This window comes from Rhinatrema bivittatum, chromosome 1 (assembly GCF_901001135.1).
Source record: "Rhinatrema bivittatum chromosome 1, aRhiBiv1.1, whole genome shotgun sequence".
NCBI lineage: Eukaryota > Metazoa > Chordata > Amphibia > Gymnophiona > Rhinatrematidae > Rhinatrema > Rhinatrema bivittatum.
Genome location: NC_042615.1, coordinates 527,101,023 through 527,119,179, shown reverse-complemented (window position 1 = coordinate 527,119,179; position 18,157 = coordinate 527,101,023). Strand labels below are relative to the sequence as shown.

General features: G+C 50.6%; 1 protein-coding gene across 3 annotated transcripts in view; it reads left to right on the top strand.

Annotated features, from left to right (window-relative positions):
* The window catches only part of PUM3 (pumilio RNA binding family member 3), a 139,842-nt gene that overhangs the window by 32,049 nt on the left and 89,636 nt on the right, over positions 1-18,157 (top strand). For all 3 annotated transcript variants that reach the window (XM_029613347.1, XM_029613337.1, XM_029613327.1), the window contains 3 exons: positions 925-991; positions 8,802-8,976; positions 10,469-10,572. In XM_029613347.1, the coding sequence (XP_029469207.1) occupies positions 925-991; positions 8,802-8,976; positions 10,469-10,572 (346 nt within the window). The remainder of the gene's footprint in view (positions 1-924; positions 992-8,801; positions 8,977-10,468; positions 10,573-18,157) is intronic.

The window sequence follows — 18,157 nt, the reverse complement described above, 5'->3', positions numbered from 1 at the left end:
CAAAGTTCTATTTGACTCCATCTGCTGGAAGGGGGAGATAACCCACTGTCTGGACTGATCCTTGGTACTACAGGAACGAAAATTTGCAGGTAAGGAATAATTTTCTTTTCTTACTGTTTCTCCTTTTTCCTTCCCTGTTGATACCTGAAGGGTGCCTCTGTACTCCTTTCTTCGACATCCTGATGATTTAGTTGTGGTTAAAACTGGATGGATGCCTCTAGGCTCCTCTGTATTCCTCCTCCTCCCAAGTAATGAATGTAGATTCATTCCTGAAAAGGCTTCAGTAGTCCACTGGACCTCTCTGGATGAGAGACTCTAACTCCTTCAGATGGTATTTTCTGGATCCAAGGGGACTTGGGCAGGTGACAAAACAATTCTTGTAACTAGGAAAACCCAAAAAGGCAGGAAAGAAATATGGAACAACCTCCTTCACCCTAACTCAAGAGGGCAGAATTCATTTCTCTCAAAGAGATAAAACAGGCACCTTTCCTCTAGTTCATTCACAGGCTTCATCCCTATAAGCCCTAGGGTCCTTTCTCTAGAAACATAACAGGAGCAGGCAAAGAGCCCTGAAAGGGCTAACTAAAAATCCACACCCTAAAATGGTGGTCCTGGGCTTTATATTCTGGGTCTCTGCCATTGTAATCTCCCACATGGGGGGGGCGGGGGTTAAACTCAACCATGTACTACTTCTCTCCTCCTTCTAATATCTTAGTAGGAATCCATGGGATTCTCTACATTTATATGAACAGCTCGTCTGTTTTTGCACTCAATCCATTTATGGCTGACCATTTACCTTATGAACAGCCTGTGTACTGATGTGAATCTACCAATGACTGACATGAGGCCCTGTGATCTGTTTTCTGAGTGTGGTATGTGTACAGTACAGTAATCTCTCTTGTTTTATATATTTTTTTCCTTTAGAACATTTGATTGAGTTGAGCAAATCTAAATATGCCAGAAATATTGTGAAGAAATTTCTAATGTATGGGTAAGTACAACAGATTTGGATTTTGTCTGTTGAATTTGTCATGATCCATACACAAGTGACAAAAACCTAACACTGTTCAAAAAAGTAATGAAAGGGATGGGAAGGCAATCTAGGAATGTTAAAAGAAACTTTGTATTCAACTTTGGCAGGAACTTTCACATTAGGTAAGCTTCACGACCTCTGTAAGTGTGCTTTGAGAAGGTTTTTCTATTACGCCAAACTAGTTTGGTGGCATTGAAGAAATAAAGATAATTTACGAAATGAGAGTGCACTGATCAGACTTGTAGGAATAGCCAAGGCTGCTGAAATACTTTTTGACTTCAATAAACTTTTTAGTATGTTAAAGGTCAGCATTGAGTTTTGTTTCTGCCTTCTTGACTCAATTAGCTGCAGAGCATGTAGTCAGTTAGCCGGATATAGCTATCCGGCTAACTTAACAGGGATATTCAGTGGCACAGCTGAATATACCCAGCTATCTTATAGTTAGCCGGATAAGTATATCCAGCTAACTTTAGGATAGCCCTGTGGTACCTGAAGACTTAGCCCTGTAAGTTATGCAGTTAATTATGCTCCTACCCAAAACATCTCCTGCTTGCCCCCGACTTATGCATCTAGAATTTAGCCGCATAAGGCATTTAATATTGCCAGTTAGCCATTTAGACTGTTATCTTTTCAGTTATCCATCTAAATGGCTTTTGAATATTGACTTCCACATGACGTACAAGTGTCCAATCTTCTTAGCAAATATGAGAGAAAATTATAATGCCAACCAATTAGAAAAATGTTGTGTTAACTAAGTAGCTAACTCATTGGTGTGCAAATTAGATGTGGTGACTTGTTTAACCTAGTGTATCACTAACATTTCTTTGAGACAGCTCCTGAATTTTCTTTGCTGGTACTTGCACTCTCCTCCTGGGATATCTCAATAAATGACTTTTCTCTCTTTTAGCTAGCTTGTCAGTATCAAGTGTTTCTTTCAGCCCACATCACCTCTCCAGCAATACTTTATTAAAGAATGTATGTTCTTTTCCCCTCTCCCACACCATAAGAAAGTAGTATATTGAAGAAGAATGATGCCAAGAGAGGCAACAAGAAAATCCCTAAATGTTTACTTGGCTGATGCAGTCGCAGTATGGGACCAATAAGAGGCAGGGGGGAGAACTGAGATCAGAAATGGAAAAACAGAGAGAATTTCTTTCTATGGGTGGTATGTCTGGGACAAGTTTTAAAGTCTGCTATGGAGTAATTTGCTCATAAACTAGCATCAGGCCAGCATCCTGGCTTGGCTGTGTACTGCGGTACAGGAAATTCTGTTTCAGATCTCACATTCAGCGTAAGCAGAAGAGTTGTACTCCAGCTCCTGGGAAAGGACTAGAGGGAGAAGGAATAGCTGCTGCTACTGTTGCAGCAACCTTTGCTAATTCTAGAGTGGCACAGAGTGGTTTAGTCCTGGACGAGACTTCCCCTTTAGCCTGCAGCCCATGACGACATGGGGAGGGAGAACTAAATGTAAAAACTGGAGGGGGAGAAAACAGCAAGAGAACCTAGTGTCTCGATCTCGGACTGTGCAGGTATGCAAACTGTTCCCTGTACGTACCTGGATCAGTCCAGACTCCTGGGTTTATTCCCCCCTGCCAGCAGATGGAGACAGAGAAAAGCTTCGCTGACACTGCATCATAAACCCCAGTGCCCCCTGCAGTTCCTCAATATTTCTCTGTCTCCAGCAGATGGCAGAGGGTGTGAATCCTGCAGTTCTGCAGTTTTCCTTTTTTTCAGCAATTTTTTCCTTTCGAGCCTTCCTCCCAGGGGTTTCTTTTGTTTTTTGAGAATCCTAGTGGGTTCTGCCCTGTCCAGTTGAAGCGGCCGAGCCGGGGGTTGGTGCCCTTTTGTGTGCTCAGTCTGTGCATTCGTGTGGTGTAAATCTGGTTGTCCAGATCCCTCCCCTTCACGAGGCAGCTGCAGGATCTATTAGATTTTTTTTTGGTTCCCTGTTTGAGATTTAGCCTGTTTTTTGTTTTTTTTTAAGGGCAGTTTGTCTCTGGGATAAAGGTAAAAAAAAAAAAAGACAAAGCTGTTTGCACTGGAGCACAGCTTCCTCTTCTTAGGTTGGGGTTAGTTAGGGCTTTTTCTCCCTTGGGTGGCTTCCCCTCTTTGAATGGCTCACGGCAGGGCATGCTGCTCGTGCGGCTTGGTTTTCTTGTGCCTAAACAGGTCGGGGCTGTGCTTGGGATGTGTGGACGGTGGGGAGGGCTCCTCCGGCCCCCCACCAGCTAAGCAGCGGTGTGTTTCGGGCGGTTTCGTGCCGGCTGCGAACAAGGTCTCTAGTGCGGCTGTGATCCCTCACCCGGCCGATGCGGGAACGATGGCCATTTTGGATTTCTTGGCAGCAGTTCCCCGTGTTGTTTAGGGGGGGCATGGTCCCCCTGTATTTGTCTCGGTCCGTTCTGAGGTGGGGAACGGTCAGGGAGGGCTGGAGGGGGAGGAAAGCCCGTTGCTGCCGGTTTTTCAGCCAGGCCCTGCAGGGGTTGGTGCAGGGAGGCCGTTTCTACGGACTTTATTCTCTTGCTCCATGATGCATATTTGGCCAGGCAACAGGCAGCTTCGGGGACTAGCCATTCACAACCACTTCCAGTTCAGCTCAACGGGGGGGCTACAGGGGGTTCCAGTCGGGGCACTATACCCAGTAGGAGAGTTCCCTTTTTGGTGACTCTTCTGCAGGAGATGAGCCCAGCATGTCCTCTGGGGGTGCGGGGGATGAGCTTGACCAAGGAGCACCGGTGGGTCCGGTTCATCCGGCAGCCGGGGTTGCAGGTCAAGGGCATGATCCAGTGTTTTCGATCCATGAGGCAGAGGACCCTAAAGTGGTGCACCTTTTTAAAAGGGAAGAGCTAGATGTTTGCTCCCCTTGGCTTTCAGGTCCTTGGGGTGAAAATGTCCCAAGAGGACCAGGATTTGGAGGGAGCAGACCTGGTCCTGTATGGCATGCGGGCTCCCCTGACTTCTTTTCCGTACCACAAGTCTGTTAGGAAGCTGGTGGAAGCGAAGTGAGGGATTCCTGATTCTGGCTTAAAGGTTGGCATGTCCATGGGAAAGCTCTATCCCTTACCCGAGCAGGATTTGGAGGGGTTTTTTCTTTCCCTAAGGTAGACTTGGTGGTTTCAACGGTTACTAAGAGAACCACGATTCCTGTGATTGGTTCAGCCGTGTTGAAGGATGTGCAGGATCATAAGATGGAGATAACACCTCAAATGGATTTTTGAAGTGATGGCTCTGGGCTTGCGTGTGGCTGTTTTTGTTCCAGTGTTTTGCAGCTTGCTTGTCTTTGCTGGGTGCAACAGCTCCAGGAAAACTTACCGCAATCAAGTGAAGACGCGGACATGGCCGAGAGAGTGGAAGCAGCGGTGGCTTATGGGGCGGATGCTCTCTTTGATTTGGTGCGTACCTCATCGAGGGTTATGGCTTCGGTCATGGCTGCCAGAAGGTTGCTCTGGCTCTGCAATTGGGCAGCGGATGTTTCCTCCGAAGCGCACTTGGCTTCATTGCCTTTTAAGGTCAACTCTTGTTTGGGAAGGACCTCAAGCAGCTGATGCAGTCGCTTGGGGACAATAAGGCCCTCATGTTGCCCGAGGCTAAGCCTAAGGTTAAGAGGTTTTTTCAGGCAAAATCTCATTTTCAGTCCGACAGGAGGATGCGGCCGTAGCATGTGGCTTCAGGGCCTCAAAAGGCAATTTTTTTTCTCAGGGGCAGTCCTTTCGTGGTGCCCAAAGGTCTTTCAGGGGCGCTGCCAGGGGATCTTCAGTGGGAGCCAAGTCCTCACAATGAGGCGAGGCTGGTCCACTCGTCATTCCTACTATAGGTGGTCGGTTGCAGCAGTTTTACGACGAGTGGACCAAAATCACTCAGGACCACAGCGTGGTAAGAAATGGCTACGCTATAGAATTTGCTCGGCCCATGTGCGAAATTTTCCTAATTTCCTCCTGTGGCGCCCCAGACAAGAAGTCTGGTTTAAGTGACTCTAGATCGCCTACATTGGCTAGGGGCTGTGGTTCCGGTTCCCTGGGCGGAGCTCTGCCTGGAGAAATATTCCATTTATTTCCTTGACCCCCAAGAAGGAAGGCACTTTTCGGCCGATACTCGATTTGAAAAAGGTCAATACAGCACTGAAGGTGCCGTGCTTCAGGATGGAGACCCTGAGATCAGTCATAGAGGCGGTTCGTAAAGGAGAGGTCTAGAACGGGTAGATGTGAATCTGTTATTTACTCTTTCGGATAGTAGAAAGACTAGGGGGCACTCCATGAAGTTAGCATGGGGCACATTTAAAACTAATCGGAGAAAGTTCTTTTTTACTCAACGCACAATTAAACTCTGGAATTTGTTGCCGGAGAATGTGGTTAGTGCAGTTAGTATAGCTGTGTTTAAAAAAGGATTTGATAAGTTCTTGGAGGAGAAGTCCATTACCTGCTATTAAGTTCACTTAGAGAATAGCCACTGCCATTAGCAATGGTTATATGGAATAGACTTAGTTTTTGGATACTTGCCAGGCTCTTATGGCCTGGATTGGCCACTGTTGGAAACAGGATGCTGGGCTTGATGGACCCTTGGTCTGACCCAGTATGGCATTTTCTTATGTTCTTCTTAACACTCTGGTGGACAGGGTGTACCTCTCTCAAGACCGGGTCCTGAAAGTTCAGGTGCAGATCCGGCAGCTTTTACAGTTGCGCGTACCCAAAGTCTGGGACTATTTGCTGGTTCTCGGCTCAATGGCCTCCACACTGGACTTGGTTCCGTGGGTGTTTTCCCATATGAGTCTCTGCAGATGGCGTTGTTAGCTTGGTGGAAGCCGGTGTTGGAAGAGTATCATCTGCTATTACCTCTCGAGGGCTTCGCGAAGGAGAGTGTCTCGTGGTAGCTTCAGCCTACCAATCTTGTTCGAGGAGTGGACTTCTAAGTTCTGGATTGGGTGGTGGTCACTACCAATGCCATTCTCTCTGGATGGGGAGCAGTTTGTTAGTATCATTCGGTTCAGGGATCCTGGTCCAAGAGAGAGTCTGCATGATCTATCAATTGGCTAGAGACCAGGGTGGCCTGCTTAGCCTTGCGGGAGTTTCTGCCACTGCTACTGGATCAAGCAATATGAGTTTTGTCGGCAATGCGACAACAGTGGCTTATATCAATCGACAGGGCGGAATCAAGAGCTGGGCAGTAACTCGGGAAGTGCAGGAGTTAGTTCTCTAGGTGGATCAAAAGCTAGAGCAAATAGCGATATTCCACATAGCTGGAATCGAAAATGTTCAAGTGGACTTTTTGAGTCGGACATGCTTAGATCCGGGCGAGTGGGATTTATCGGAAACCGCAATGCAGCTGATTCAGAATCATTGGGGATCTTCTCATGTAGACTTAATGGCGACTAGTCAGAATACCAAGGCGTTTTGATCTTTCAGTCACAGAAGGCAGCATGGGACCGAAGGGGGTCGACTTTCTAGTTTTGCTGTGGCCTCGGGGGGTTCTACTTTGTTTTTCTGCGTCGAATAGAGAAGCACTGCAGCGAAGTGATTCTGGTAGCCCCGGAGTGGCCTCTGTGTCCGTGGTTCGCGGATCTAGTCAACCTGGCGGTGGACGGGCCACTTCACTTTGGCCACCTGACGCGTCTCCTTCATCAGGGGCTCATATTTTTAGATCAGGCTGCTCACCTTTCTCTAGTGGCATGGCTTTTGAGAGGAGGCGTTTGAGGCGGAAAGGTTATCCAGAATCTGTCATCACTATGTTACAGTCTAGAAAGAAGTCTACTAACCCTATCTTACATTAGAGTATGGAAGGTTTTTGAGTCCTGGTGCTCCGCTAAGGGCGTGCGTCCACGCAAGGCTTTAATCCCTGACATTCTTATCTTTCTTGCAAGATGGCTTCACCGAGGGCTTGTCTCTCAATTCGCTTAAAGTGCAGGTAGCGGCGCTGGGCTCTCTTTGTGGCAAAATTGCTGGTTCCCCTATTTTGGCTCATCCGGATGTCATTAGGTTTCTTAAGGGGGGGGGGGGGGCAATGAATCTGCGGCCTCCGGTTCGGAGGTCCTGCCCATTTTGGAGTCTTAATCTCGTGCTTAGTGGTTGGTGTGAAGCTCCTTTTGAACCGCTCTGGAGGTCAGCGTTGAAGGATTTGACTCTTTAAGGTGTTTTTTTTTTGTGCCATCTGTTCGGCTAGGAAGCTTTCTGAATTGCAGACTGTCTTGCCGTGATCCTTTCCTTCAGATTTCTGATGCGGGAGTTTCTTTATGGATTGTACCTTCATTTTTTACCAAAGGTAGTCTCAGCGTTTCATGTCGATCAGTCTGTAGAATTTCCGGCTTTTCCTGCCTTAGCAGTATCCGATCCTCAGGCGAGGGAGCTCAGACGTTTGGATGTGTGGAGAGCTTTTTTCCGTTACCTCGAGGTTATGAATGAGTTTAGGAGGTCCGATCATCTCTTTGTGCTGTGGAGTGGTGTAAACAAAGGTTCCAAGGCTTCTAAAGCCTCTATTGCGCATTGGTTGAAGGAGGCGATTGCGTTCTACGTTCATGACGCGGGGTTGTCTGGTTCCGGCTCATTCTATGTGTTCGCAAGTGACCTCATGGGTGGAAGCACAACTTGTTTCTCCACAGGAAATTTGCACGGTGGCGACTTGGAAATCGTTGCATACCTTTTGCAAGGCACTATCATCTAGATATGGGATCCCTTTCTTTTGGCGAGTGTTTTGCGAGTGGGACTCTCCAGGGTCCCACCCTGGATAAGGGCTTTGGTATATCCCAGGAGTCTGGACTGATCCGGGTACATACAGGGAAAGGAAAATTGGCTCTTACCTGCTAATTTTCGTTCCTGTAGTACCACGGATCATTCCAGAATCCACCCAATTAGGGAAGGGGGAGAATTGGGGGGAGAATCATCCGCTCAGCTGAAAGATTGTTCTCTGATGCATTCGGTTTTGTTGGAATCAGTTTACTTGTTCAAAGTTTTTTGCTCTTTCTCTATCTTCTCTATCTTCATTTGCTGGCAGGGGGGAATGAACCCAGGTAAGAACCAATTTTCCTTGATATCCACTCTTTTCATACTTTCTAGTTCTTGGGAAGATCATCAAGGTATGAAAATGTTCATAAGTTTCAGAATAAGTTACTAAAGCCTGCCAGTGCTTGCAACTGTCTCTGAATCTGCTACTGATATAATGGTGGGTTTGCTGCAGAGGTTCATGAAGCATGAATATCAGGGGAAAGATGCAAGATTAAATAAGCTAAGGAGGGTTAAGTTAATTTTTATTTTAAAAATTGTTCTCTAAACTCACATAAAAACAAAGTTTTTTTTTCAAAAAGTCAGACACATTTTTGTGAATAATTTATACATTTAGAGGTCCGTTTTCAAAAGCCATTTAGACGGATAATGTAATAGTTAACCATCCAAATTACTTACTCAGCTATATTCAACCTTTATACATCTAAATTCTAGCCGGCTAATAAGTTAGGAGGCTAGAATTTAGCTGGTAAAGTTAGGGGCGGTCCAGGGGCGTAACCAGGAGGAATTGAGTTAATCAGCTAACTTTCATCCGGCTAACTCTGAATACTTAGCCGGCTAAGTCTAGTCGAGTCAAAGAGCTGTCCTCAAGTTATCCAGCTAACTAATTAAGATAGCAGGCTATATTCAATAATATGGCTATACTGTTGAATATGCCTCCAGCAAACTTTGCTATCCGGTCTGTCTGAAGAATGGAAAAAAAGCTATTTTATTTTTGTTTTTTTTATTTCATCCTGCATCCTCTTTTTTTTTTTTTTCTCTTTGTGTGTCTGGTTCAGGACTAAGCAGCAAGTGGCAGAAATAATAAAAAGCTTCAGAGGACAGGTGAGAAAACTGCTGCGTCATGCCGAGGCCTCGCATGTGGTGGAGTATGCATACAATGACAAGGCCATCCTGGAGCAGAGGAACATGCTAACGGAGGAGCTCTACGGAAACGCCTTCCTTGTGTACAAGGTAATGACCTAGCTCTTGCTGCTTGTCCTTTTAAGGGCTTGAATCACACACATTTTGAATGGCTGCGAAGGCCGTGGTTCGCAGATCTCATCAATCTAGCGGTGGACAGGCCCCTGCGCCTCAGTCATCTCCCTCGTCTCCTCCGGCAGGGGCCTGTATTTTTCGACCAGGCCGATCGCTTCTGTCTAGCGGCCTGGCTTTTGAACGGCGTCGCTTGAGGCGCAAAGGTTATAGGGAGGAGGTCATCTCCACCCTGCTGCGAGCCCGGAAGCAGTCGACTTCTCTGGCCTATGTGCGCATCTGGAAGGTCTTTGAGTCCGCATGTACGGAGGCGGGTGTCCCGGCGCGCTCCGCCTCGATCCCTTTGGTTCTTTCTTTTCTTCAGAAGGGTCTCTCTAAGGGTGTCTCCTTCAGTTCCTTACGCATTCAAGTCTCTGCACTCTGCTCTCTCCTGGGTCGGGTGGATGGTCATGCCTTAGCTGCTCACCCGGACGTGATTCATTTCCTGAGGGGCGTTAGACACCTCCGCCCCCCCCCCCCCCTTTCGGGCCACGTGTCCATCTTGGAGTCTCAACCTGGTCCTTCGTGCTCTCTGTGCGACTCCCTTTGAGCCTCTTCGCCACACTACGCTCAAGGATCTTACTCTTAAGACTGTCTTTCTAGTTTCTATTTCCTCTGCTCGTCGTATTTCCGAGCTTCAGGCGCTGTCCTGTCGGGAGCCCTTCTTGCGTTTTTCTGATTCCGGGGTCTCTCTCAGGACGGTTCCTTCCTTCTTGCCTTAAGGTTGTCTCCGCCTTTCACGTCAACCAGTCGGTAGAACTCCCCGCGTTCTCTCCGGAGGAGATTGCTGGTACGGCTGGGGGTGACCTCCATCGGCTGGATGTCAAGCGAGTCTTGCTTCGTTATCTTCAAGTCACCAATGACTTCCGCATATCGGACCATCTCTTCGTCCTTTGGAGTGGTCCCAACCGGGGTAAACAGGCTTCTAAGACCACGATTGCGTGGTGGTTGAAAGAAGCCATTTCCTCAGCATATCTTTGTCAAGGTCGTCCACTTCCTGAGGGTCTGAAAGCCCATTCTCTGCGTTCTCAGGCTACTTCGTGGGAGGAGAGTCAATCTGTCTCCCCGCAGGAGATTTGCAGGGCTGCCACTTGGACGTCTCTGCACAGTTTTGCTCGGCACTACCGTCTGGATGTCCACGCCCCGGTGTTCGGTTCCTTTGGGCGGCAAGTGCTTCGAGTGGGACTGTCTCTGTCCCACCCACTTTAGGGAAGCTTTGGTACATCCCACTGTCTGGACTGATCCGGGTACGTACAGGAAAGGAAAATTAGTTCTTACCTGTCTGATGTCTCATCCTATATTTTCTTTGGTGGGGTGGGAGGAGTGGGAATAGCAGTGGCACCTTTTTATGGCCGTGGAGCACTTGGTGTGGAATGTCTAGTAGTTTCTTATTTTAATAAGCCCAGTTATGTGCATGTTTCTGTGTCTTAAGTCTGCAGTTCACCCAACGTTGGCTGAAGTGTTGGAGGCTCACCCTGAGAAGCAAGAAACTATCATGGAGGAAATGAAACAGATTCTTACACCAATGGCACAAAAGTAAGAAAAACAAGCCTTGGCATTTCCTTTTCTTTGACCTTGGTAGTTCCTCCTTTCTCTCTCTCTCTTTTTTTTTTTTTTCCCTTTCCTTCCATTTCAGTCAGAGTCCGTGTTGGGATCCTGGTGCCATGAGCCTTCATTCAAAGCTACCCGGGGATTTCTCCCTATTTTAATTGACTGACTCTCCCACTTTGGTCATTGCAGCAACAGTCCTGAATCGGGGAGCCATGCCCCAGGGTTCCTTCCATAGCCTTGGATCATGGGCTGTAAATCCGAGCACCACTTTAGTGATGACCATGATCTTGAAGGTAGTAGATGGCACCAGACGTCTGGTGAAGGAAACAGCAGTAAGCTCCCCTGGTATATGCTGTGGAGCTAACTGCTTGTAGGTGTGGCTCAAACTTCTTGTGGGTATATCCTCTGTAAATATCACATGCAATATATTAGAAGATACACAGGTCGCAGTGACATTTTTTCCCCAAATTTTTTATGAGGAAATCTGAGTGCATGTTATAATCCAATAACTATAGAGAGGTCAGTATTGAAAAAAGCCTCCAATGGATAACTTATTTGGTTATGGACAAGAGGATCAGTTATCCCAGATATTCAGTGGGATAAATGTCCTGCTTAATATCCTCAATTAAAGTTATTCTGCTGTCTTGCTGGATAACTTAAACCTAAACAGCTATCTTTTGAATATTGCTGGTTTTAATTTATCTGGGCTTCTGTGGCTGGATAACTTTTAGATTTAATCAGCTGTATTCAAAAAAAATATAGCCAATTTAATGGTGTTCAGCTTTAAAAAGAAAAAAATAGTGTGGCACAGGCCTGGCAGCCCTAATCCCGTCCTCCCCTCATTTGATGGGAAAAAAGTCCCCTGCCAAGCCAAACCTCCCTCCCCAGACTCCTCAAATTAATCTTTACAAAGCAAACCTTTTAATGGACTAATGCCAGCCTCCCACCCTCCTGGTACCTTTTCCAATATCTTCAGTCAGGATCATGGTATGCTATTAATGTGAATTTGGCCAGGAAGTGGTCTTTGGCAGCACATCAGGAAGGTAACATTGGTGTCAGACCAAGTAGAGTTCCCTGTACGTACCCGGATCAGTCCAGACACCTGGGTTGTGACTCCGCACCAGCAGATGGAGACAGAGCAAAACTTGACGGGCTCCCTACATATAGTAAGGTGCCACCCACAGCCCCTCAGTCTTTCTCTGTCTCCAGCAGATGGGGCAGGTCCACCCACAGTCTCGGTGATCCTTGATAGTTTTTTTGTGGCTCGGTGTAGTCAGTCAGGGATTTATTTCAATTTAAAACTATTTTGTTAGGGCAGTGTGTTAAAAAAAAAAAAAAAAAAAGAAGAAAAAGGACAAGGGAGAGAAATTTCTTCCAGGAAGCAAAGAAGAAAATAGAAGTCTCCCGTCGGGGGAGCCTCCCAGGAGGGTTGGAAGGTCCTGAGAGGACCATCCCCTCCAGGTCGAGGCCGCTGCTGAGGGTCGAGGACCCGGCCTGTGCGGGCAGCAGCGTCGGGGGTGACACCGGGGAGCCCGGTTCACTCACCCCCGCTGGAGCTGAAGACTGCAGGACCTCTGCTAGCGGCTAAGTGAAAAAAAAAAAAATACTGCTCAGCGTTGTTTTGTTTTTAGCTTTGCGGCGCCGGCTCTCTCCCTCTTCGCCGGTCGGGTCGATCGCTGGTTGGGGAGCCCGTTTTCGTGTTCGGAGGTCGGTGGCCGCCGGGGAATGCCGAGGGGGACGACCTGCCGCGCGTGCGGCTCTCCAGGGACGGGGTCTGCTCCGGCTGCGTCGCAGGTGGCGAGGGCTCGTCGGAGGTCGCCCGGGGGGGTCGATCGCGGGGGGCCCGTTCGCCGTCGCGCGCCGGAGCTTCGGAGGCCGCGTCCTTTGATCCGTTCCTGCTTAGTGCGGGAACGGACGCCATTTTATCCACCGTGAGGGAAGCCACGAGGAGGGCGCTCCAAGATGGCGCCCAGCCTCCCGCGTTATCACCACAGCCCAGAGTTTCGGGGGGGGGAGCCCCCGGGACCCCGTGGCTCGGGGAGCCCTAGTGCGGGGGAGGGCTCCTCCGGATCGGAGGGCTCGTTTTCTGAGGATTTTTCTTTATTGATGCAGAAACTGGCGAAATATAAAAAGGCTAGACAGAAGACTGGGAAGGCTTCAGGGGGCAGGGAAGCTCGCTCCCAGCCCCGGAAGAGAGCCGCTAGGACCCGGGGCGCCCAGGGGGGACCGCGGGAGAAGAGGCAGCCGCGTGGCGACCCACAGGAATCGGAGACGGCGTCCACCGCCTCCTCGGACGAGGAAGCGCTGTCGGGAGCCCCTGAAGGCCAGGAGGGCCACGAGGACGAGGGGCAGGCCCAGCCGGGAGCCGGCAAGGGGCCGCAGGCGGCTGAGGGTGATGACCCCAAGGTCGTCCGCCTGTTTCGTAGGGAAGAACTTTCTCCCCTTATCCCGGCTATCCTGGATGAGATCGGCGTGGATCCTCCACCAGTGGAGTCCCGGCAAGGGGTCAAGATGGATCCAGTGCTGCTGGGCCTGGCGGGCCCTGCGCTTGCTTTCCCGTTTCACTTCTCGGTCTCAGATATCTTGTTCCGGGAATGGGATACCCCGGAACTGGGGCTGAAGGTGAGTAAGGCTATGGACAAGCTTTATCCCCTTCCAGAGGACGCTCTGGAACTGCTACGCCTTCCACGGGTGGACGCGGCGGTGTCAGCAGTGACGAAGAGGTCCACCATCCCAGTTACGGGTGCTACGGCCCTCCGGGATATCCAAGATAGGAAGCTGGATGTGCAGTTGAAGAAGATCTTCGAAGTGTCCGCACTGGGAGTGCGGGCAGCCATGTGTAGTACCTTTGCACTGCGAGCGGGGCTCCGGTGGGTCCAAGTCCTGCAAGCGAACGCCGACCTCTCCTCGGGGGAGGCTATTCAGGCGGATAACTTGGAAGCGGTGATTGCCTACAGCGCTGATGCGATGCACGATTTGCTCAGAACATCGGCCAGAGCTATGGTGTCGGCGGTCTCGGCGCGTCGTCTCCTCTGGCTTCGCAACTGGGCTGCGGATGGGGCGTCCAAGGCCCATCTGGGTTCCTTACCCTTTAAGGGAAAGCTCCTGTTTGGTAAGCAGCTGGACGATCTGATGCAGTTCCTGAGCGAGAATAAGGCTTTTAAGTTACCAGAAGATAGGCCCAGGCCTCGGTCGTCCTTCTCCGCAAGAAACAGGTTCCGGTCTAACCGCCGACAGCGGCCACAGAGGGCGACGGGGTCGGGGCAGTCCTACCGGTCCGGCTCGGCTAGATCGTCCTCCTGGTCGCAGTCCTTTCGAGGGAAGAAATTCAACAGGACCGGTGGACCCTCGTCCGGCTCGGGGTCCAAGTCGGCCCAATGAAGCGAGACGGGTCCATTCCTCGTTGCCGCCAACCCTCGTACCCTACGTGGGCGCGAGGCTCTCATTGTTTTACGAGGCATGGACCAGAATAACTTCCGATCAGTGGGTCCTCGCGGTGATAAGAGGCGGCTACGCGTTAGATTTTGTTCGGCTTCCAGTGGACAAGTTTCTCGTCTCGCCCTGCAAAGCCCTCGTCAAGCGCGCCGCTGTCCGGACCACCCTTCGGCGCCTGGAAGACCTGGGCGCCATTACTCCTGTTCCGCAGGGGCAGCGGGGCCAGGGAAGGTACTCCATTTACTTCGTGGTCCCAAAGAAGGATGGAGCGTTTCGGCCTATTCTCGACCTAAAAGGGGTCAACCGGTGCCTGCGGGTACCGCGGTTCAAGATGGAGACGATCCGCTCGGTAATTGCCGCGGTTCGTCCGGGCAAGTTCCTTGCTTCTCTGGACCTTACGGAGGCGTATCTTCACATCGGGATTCAGCCGGCTTATCACCGGTACCTGAGGTTCTGCATCCTCGGCGGACATTATCAGTTCAGGGCTCTTCCCTTCGGGCTCGCCACGGCTCCACGCACTTTCACCAAGGTTATGGTGGTGGTGGCTGCTCAGCTCCGGAGGGAAGGGCTACTGGTGCACCCTTACTTGGACAATTGGCTCATCCGAGCCAAATCGGAGGCCGAGTGTCAGCAGGCAATTGCCAGGGTTCTACAGCTCTTGCGATCTCTCGGTTGGGTAGTCAACTTGGCCAAGAGTCATCTGCAACCTACGCAGCGGTTGGAGTATCTGGGAGCCCTGTTCGACACCGAGAGGGCCAGGGTGTCGCTGACTCAGGAGAGAGTGGTCAAGCTCCAGCGACAGGTACGACACATTTTGTCCATGCGGTGCCCGCTGGTTTGCGACTACCTGAAGGTCTTGGGGTCCATGGTGTCGACCCTAGCTCTGGTCCCTTGGGCATTCGCTCACCTGCGACCGTTACAATCAGCGTTACTTTCCCGCTGGAAGCCGGTGTCGGAGGAGTTTCTTCGTCCGTTGCCTCTCACCTCCTGTGCCAGGGCCAGCCTGCACTGGTGGCTCTCACGAGATCATCTGACTTGCGGGGTGTCTCTGGTCATGCCCACCTGGACGGTAGTGACGACGGATGCCAGTCTGTTCGGATGGGGGGCGGTCTGCAGAGGCCGCTCGGTCCAAGGTCAGTGGTCGAGCCAGCAATCCTGGTGGTCCATCAACCGCTTAGAGACGAGAGCGGTGTCGTTAGCCTTGCAAGCCTTTTTGCCGTGGATACGGGACCAGGCCGTTCGGGTGCTCTCGGACAACGCGACCACAGTGGCTTATATCAATCGTCAGGGAGGAACGAGGAGCCAGCAAGTGGCGGAGGAGGCACGGCTGCTCATGGTCTGGGCGGAGCAACACCTCAGCGGCCTGGCGGCGTCTCACATAGCAGGTGTGGACAACGTACAGGCGGATTTCCTCAGCCGTCATCGGCTGGATCCAGGCGAATGGGAGTTGCCAGACGTAGCGTATCGCCTCATCTGTGCCAGGTGGGGAACTCCACACCTGGACCTGATGGCCACCGCTCGCAACTCAAAGACCCCACGGTTCTTCAGCCGTCGGAGGGAAAGGGGCGCAGAAGGAGTCGATGCTCTGGTGCTTCCCTGGCCCACGGAAGTGTGGATATATGTGTTCCCTCCGTGGCCTCTGATAGGCAAAGTTCTTCGACGGATCGAGTTACATCCGTCGGCCGTGATCCTGGTGGCGCCGGAGTGGCCAAGGCGCCCGTGGTTCGCGGACCTCATTCAGCTGGCGGCGGAGCCTCCGCTTCGGTTTCACGGGGCGGCGGCTCTTCTTCAACAAGGACCCGTCTGTTTGGAGGATGCGGATCACTTTTGTCTCGCAGCCTGGCTTTTGAAAGGGCGCGTTTGAGGACTAAGGGGTATTCCGAGGCAGTGATCGCTACCTTGTTGAGGGCCCGAAAACAATCCACGTCCTTAACCTACATGAGGGTGTGGACGGTTTTTGAGGACTGGTGCGGTACTCATGAGGTGGATCCTATATGTCCACCGGTGTCCTCGCCTTTTTACAAGAGGGTCTCTCGAAGGGGCTGGCCTGGAGTACCCTGAAGGTCCAGATAGCCGCGCTTGGTTGCCTGTGCGGGAAGGTGCGCGGAGTGTCCTTGGCGTGCCATCCGGATGTGGTGCGTTTTCTTCGCGGGGCTAAACATTTACGCCCTCCGGTGCGGAATCCTTGTCCGGCCTGGAATTTAAATTGTGTGCTCTCGGCTCTCGGGAAGGCGCCTTTTGAACCACTCAAACGGGCGACGCTGAAAGATCTTACTTTGAAGACCGTGTTTCTGGTAGCCATTTCGTCGGCTCGGCGGGTCTCGGAGTTGCAGGCTTTGTCTTGTCGGGAACCGTTCTTGCGTTTTTCGCAGACCGGTGTTTCTCTGCGAACTGTTCCGTCCTTTTTGCCCAAGGTAGTGTCCTCTTTTCATTTAAATCAGTCTGTGGACCTTCCGGGTTTTGAGGTCGGGGATCAGATGGACAAAGGGCTGAAAGAGTTACGAAAGCTCGACGTGCGCAGGATTCTGCTTCGTTACCTGGAGGTTACGAATCCCTTCCGGGTTTCTGACCATCTGTTTGTTCTCTGTTCCGGGCCTCGCCGGGGGCTGCGGCGTCGCGAACCACTATCGCTCGTTGGCTCAAAGAGGCTATTGGTTCGGCTTATCTTCTGCAGGGTAAGTTAGCACCTCGGGAACTTCGCGCTCATTCCACTCGGGCGCAAGCCACGTCCTGGGCCGAGGTTTCTCAGGTGTCCACACAGGAGATCTGTAGAGCTGTGACGTGGAAGTCGTTGCATACTTTCACTAGGCATTACAGACTGGATGTCCAGGCATCTGAGTCTCAGGGGTTTGGGGCGAGTGTTCTCCGAGCGGGACTCTCTGCTTCCCACCCTCGGTAATTTGCTCTGGTACATCCCAGGTGTCTGGACTGATCCGGGTACGTACAGGGAAAGGAAAATTAGTTCTTACCTGATAATTTTCGTTCCTGTAGTACCACGGATCAGTCCAGGCTCCTGCCCGTCTGTTAGTCACGATGAAGAGAGAGAGAGTCCGCTCGTTTGGTTATTCGTGCTGTAATTGTTCCAGTTCTTGGAATTAAACTGCTTGCCTCTGGTCTGCTGTTTTCTGTTGTCAGCCAGGGGGGTGTTTGAATTGGTTTCAATTTTCTTACTAGTTAGTTAGTCGGGCACTGGTTTTGCTTTGACAGTTTGTTCGACTGAGGGGCTGTGGGTGGCACCTTACTATATGTAGGGAGCCCGTCAAGTTTTGCTCTGTCTCCATCTGCTGGTGCGGAGTCACAACCCAGGTGTCTGGACTGATCCGTGGTACTACAGGAACGAAAATTATCAGGTAAGAACTAATTTTCCTATATGGTGGCAGCAGAATCCTGGCTAGACAGGACCCGGCTCCCTGTTCCCTGTACGTACCCGGATCAGTCCAGACCTTGGGTTGAGCCTCCTTTCCAGCAGGTGGAGACAGACTAAAACTGCAGAGGTGCCCTGTATGAGGACAGAGCCCATCCTGTAACCCTTCAGTATTTGTCTGTCTCCCAGCAGGTGGATCAGCTCACCCTTCGGTCTCCTGATCTCGGCTTCTCAGCTGGCTATCTTTATTTCTTTGGATCAAGCAAGTACTTAGTTCCTAGTTATTTTTCTTTTCCTTTTTCTGGAAATAATAAATTTTAATCTGTTAGGATTCTTTTTTCTTATACAGGAGACGGTAACGTCTCCTAGCTCTTGCCGGACTCAGGGGGGCTTTGCCCCTTGTGTGCTGCATAGCCTGCGACTGTCTGTGCTTCCCGGTGTGGGGGCCGAGGCTGGCGGTCCAGTTCTCGTCTCCCCCCTCCTCTGGCTGCTGAGGGGGCTCAGAGCCCAGTGCTGTGCTCAGTGTAAAAAAAAAAAAAAAAAAAAAAAGGGTGAAGAGTTTTCAAACTTCATCTCTCACTTTTACAGCACTTATAAATTATTTTTTTGTAATTTTGATTTTTTGCTTTTAGGGGGCTTGAACCGGCAGCCAGACAAGCAGGAGTCAGCAGGTTCCTCCCCTGCTTCACTCCTGCCGGCGGGCTGCCAATCATTTCTATTTTTAGATTTTTTTTCTCTTCAGAGCGGCTTCTGCTATGCCGTGACCGGCAG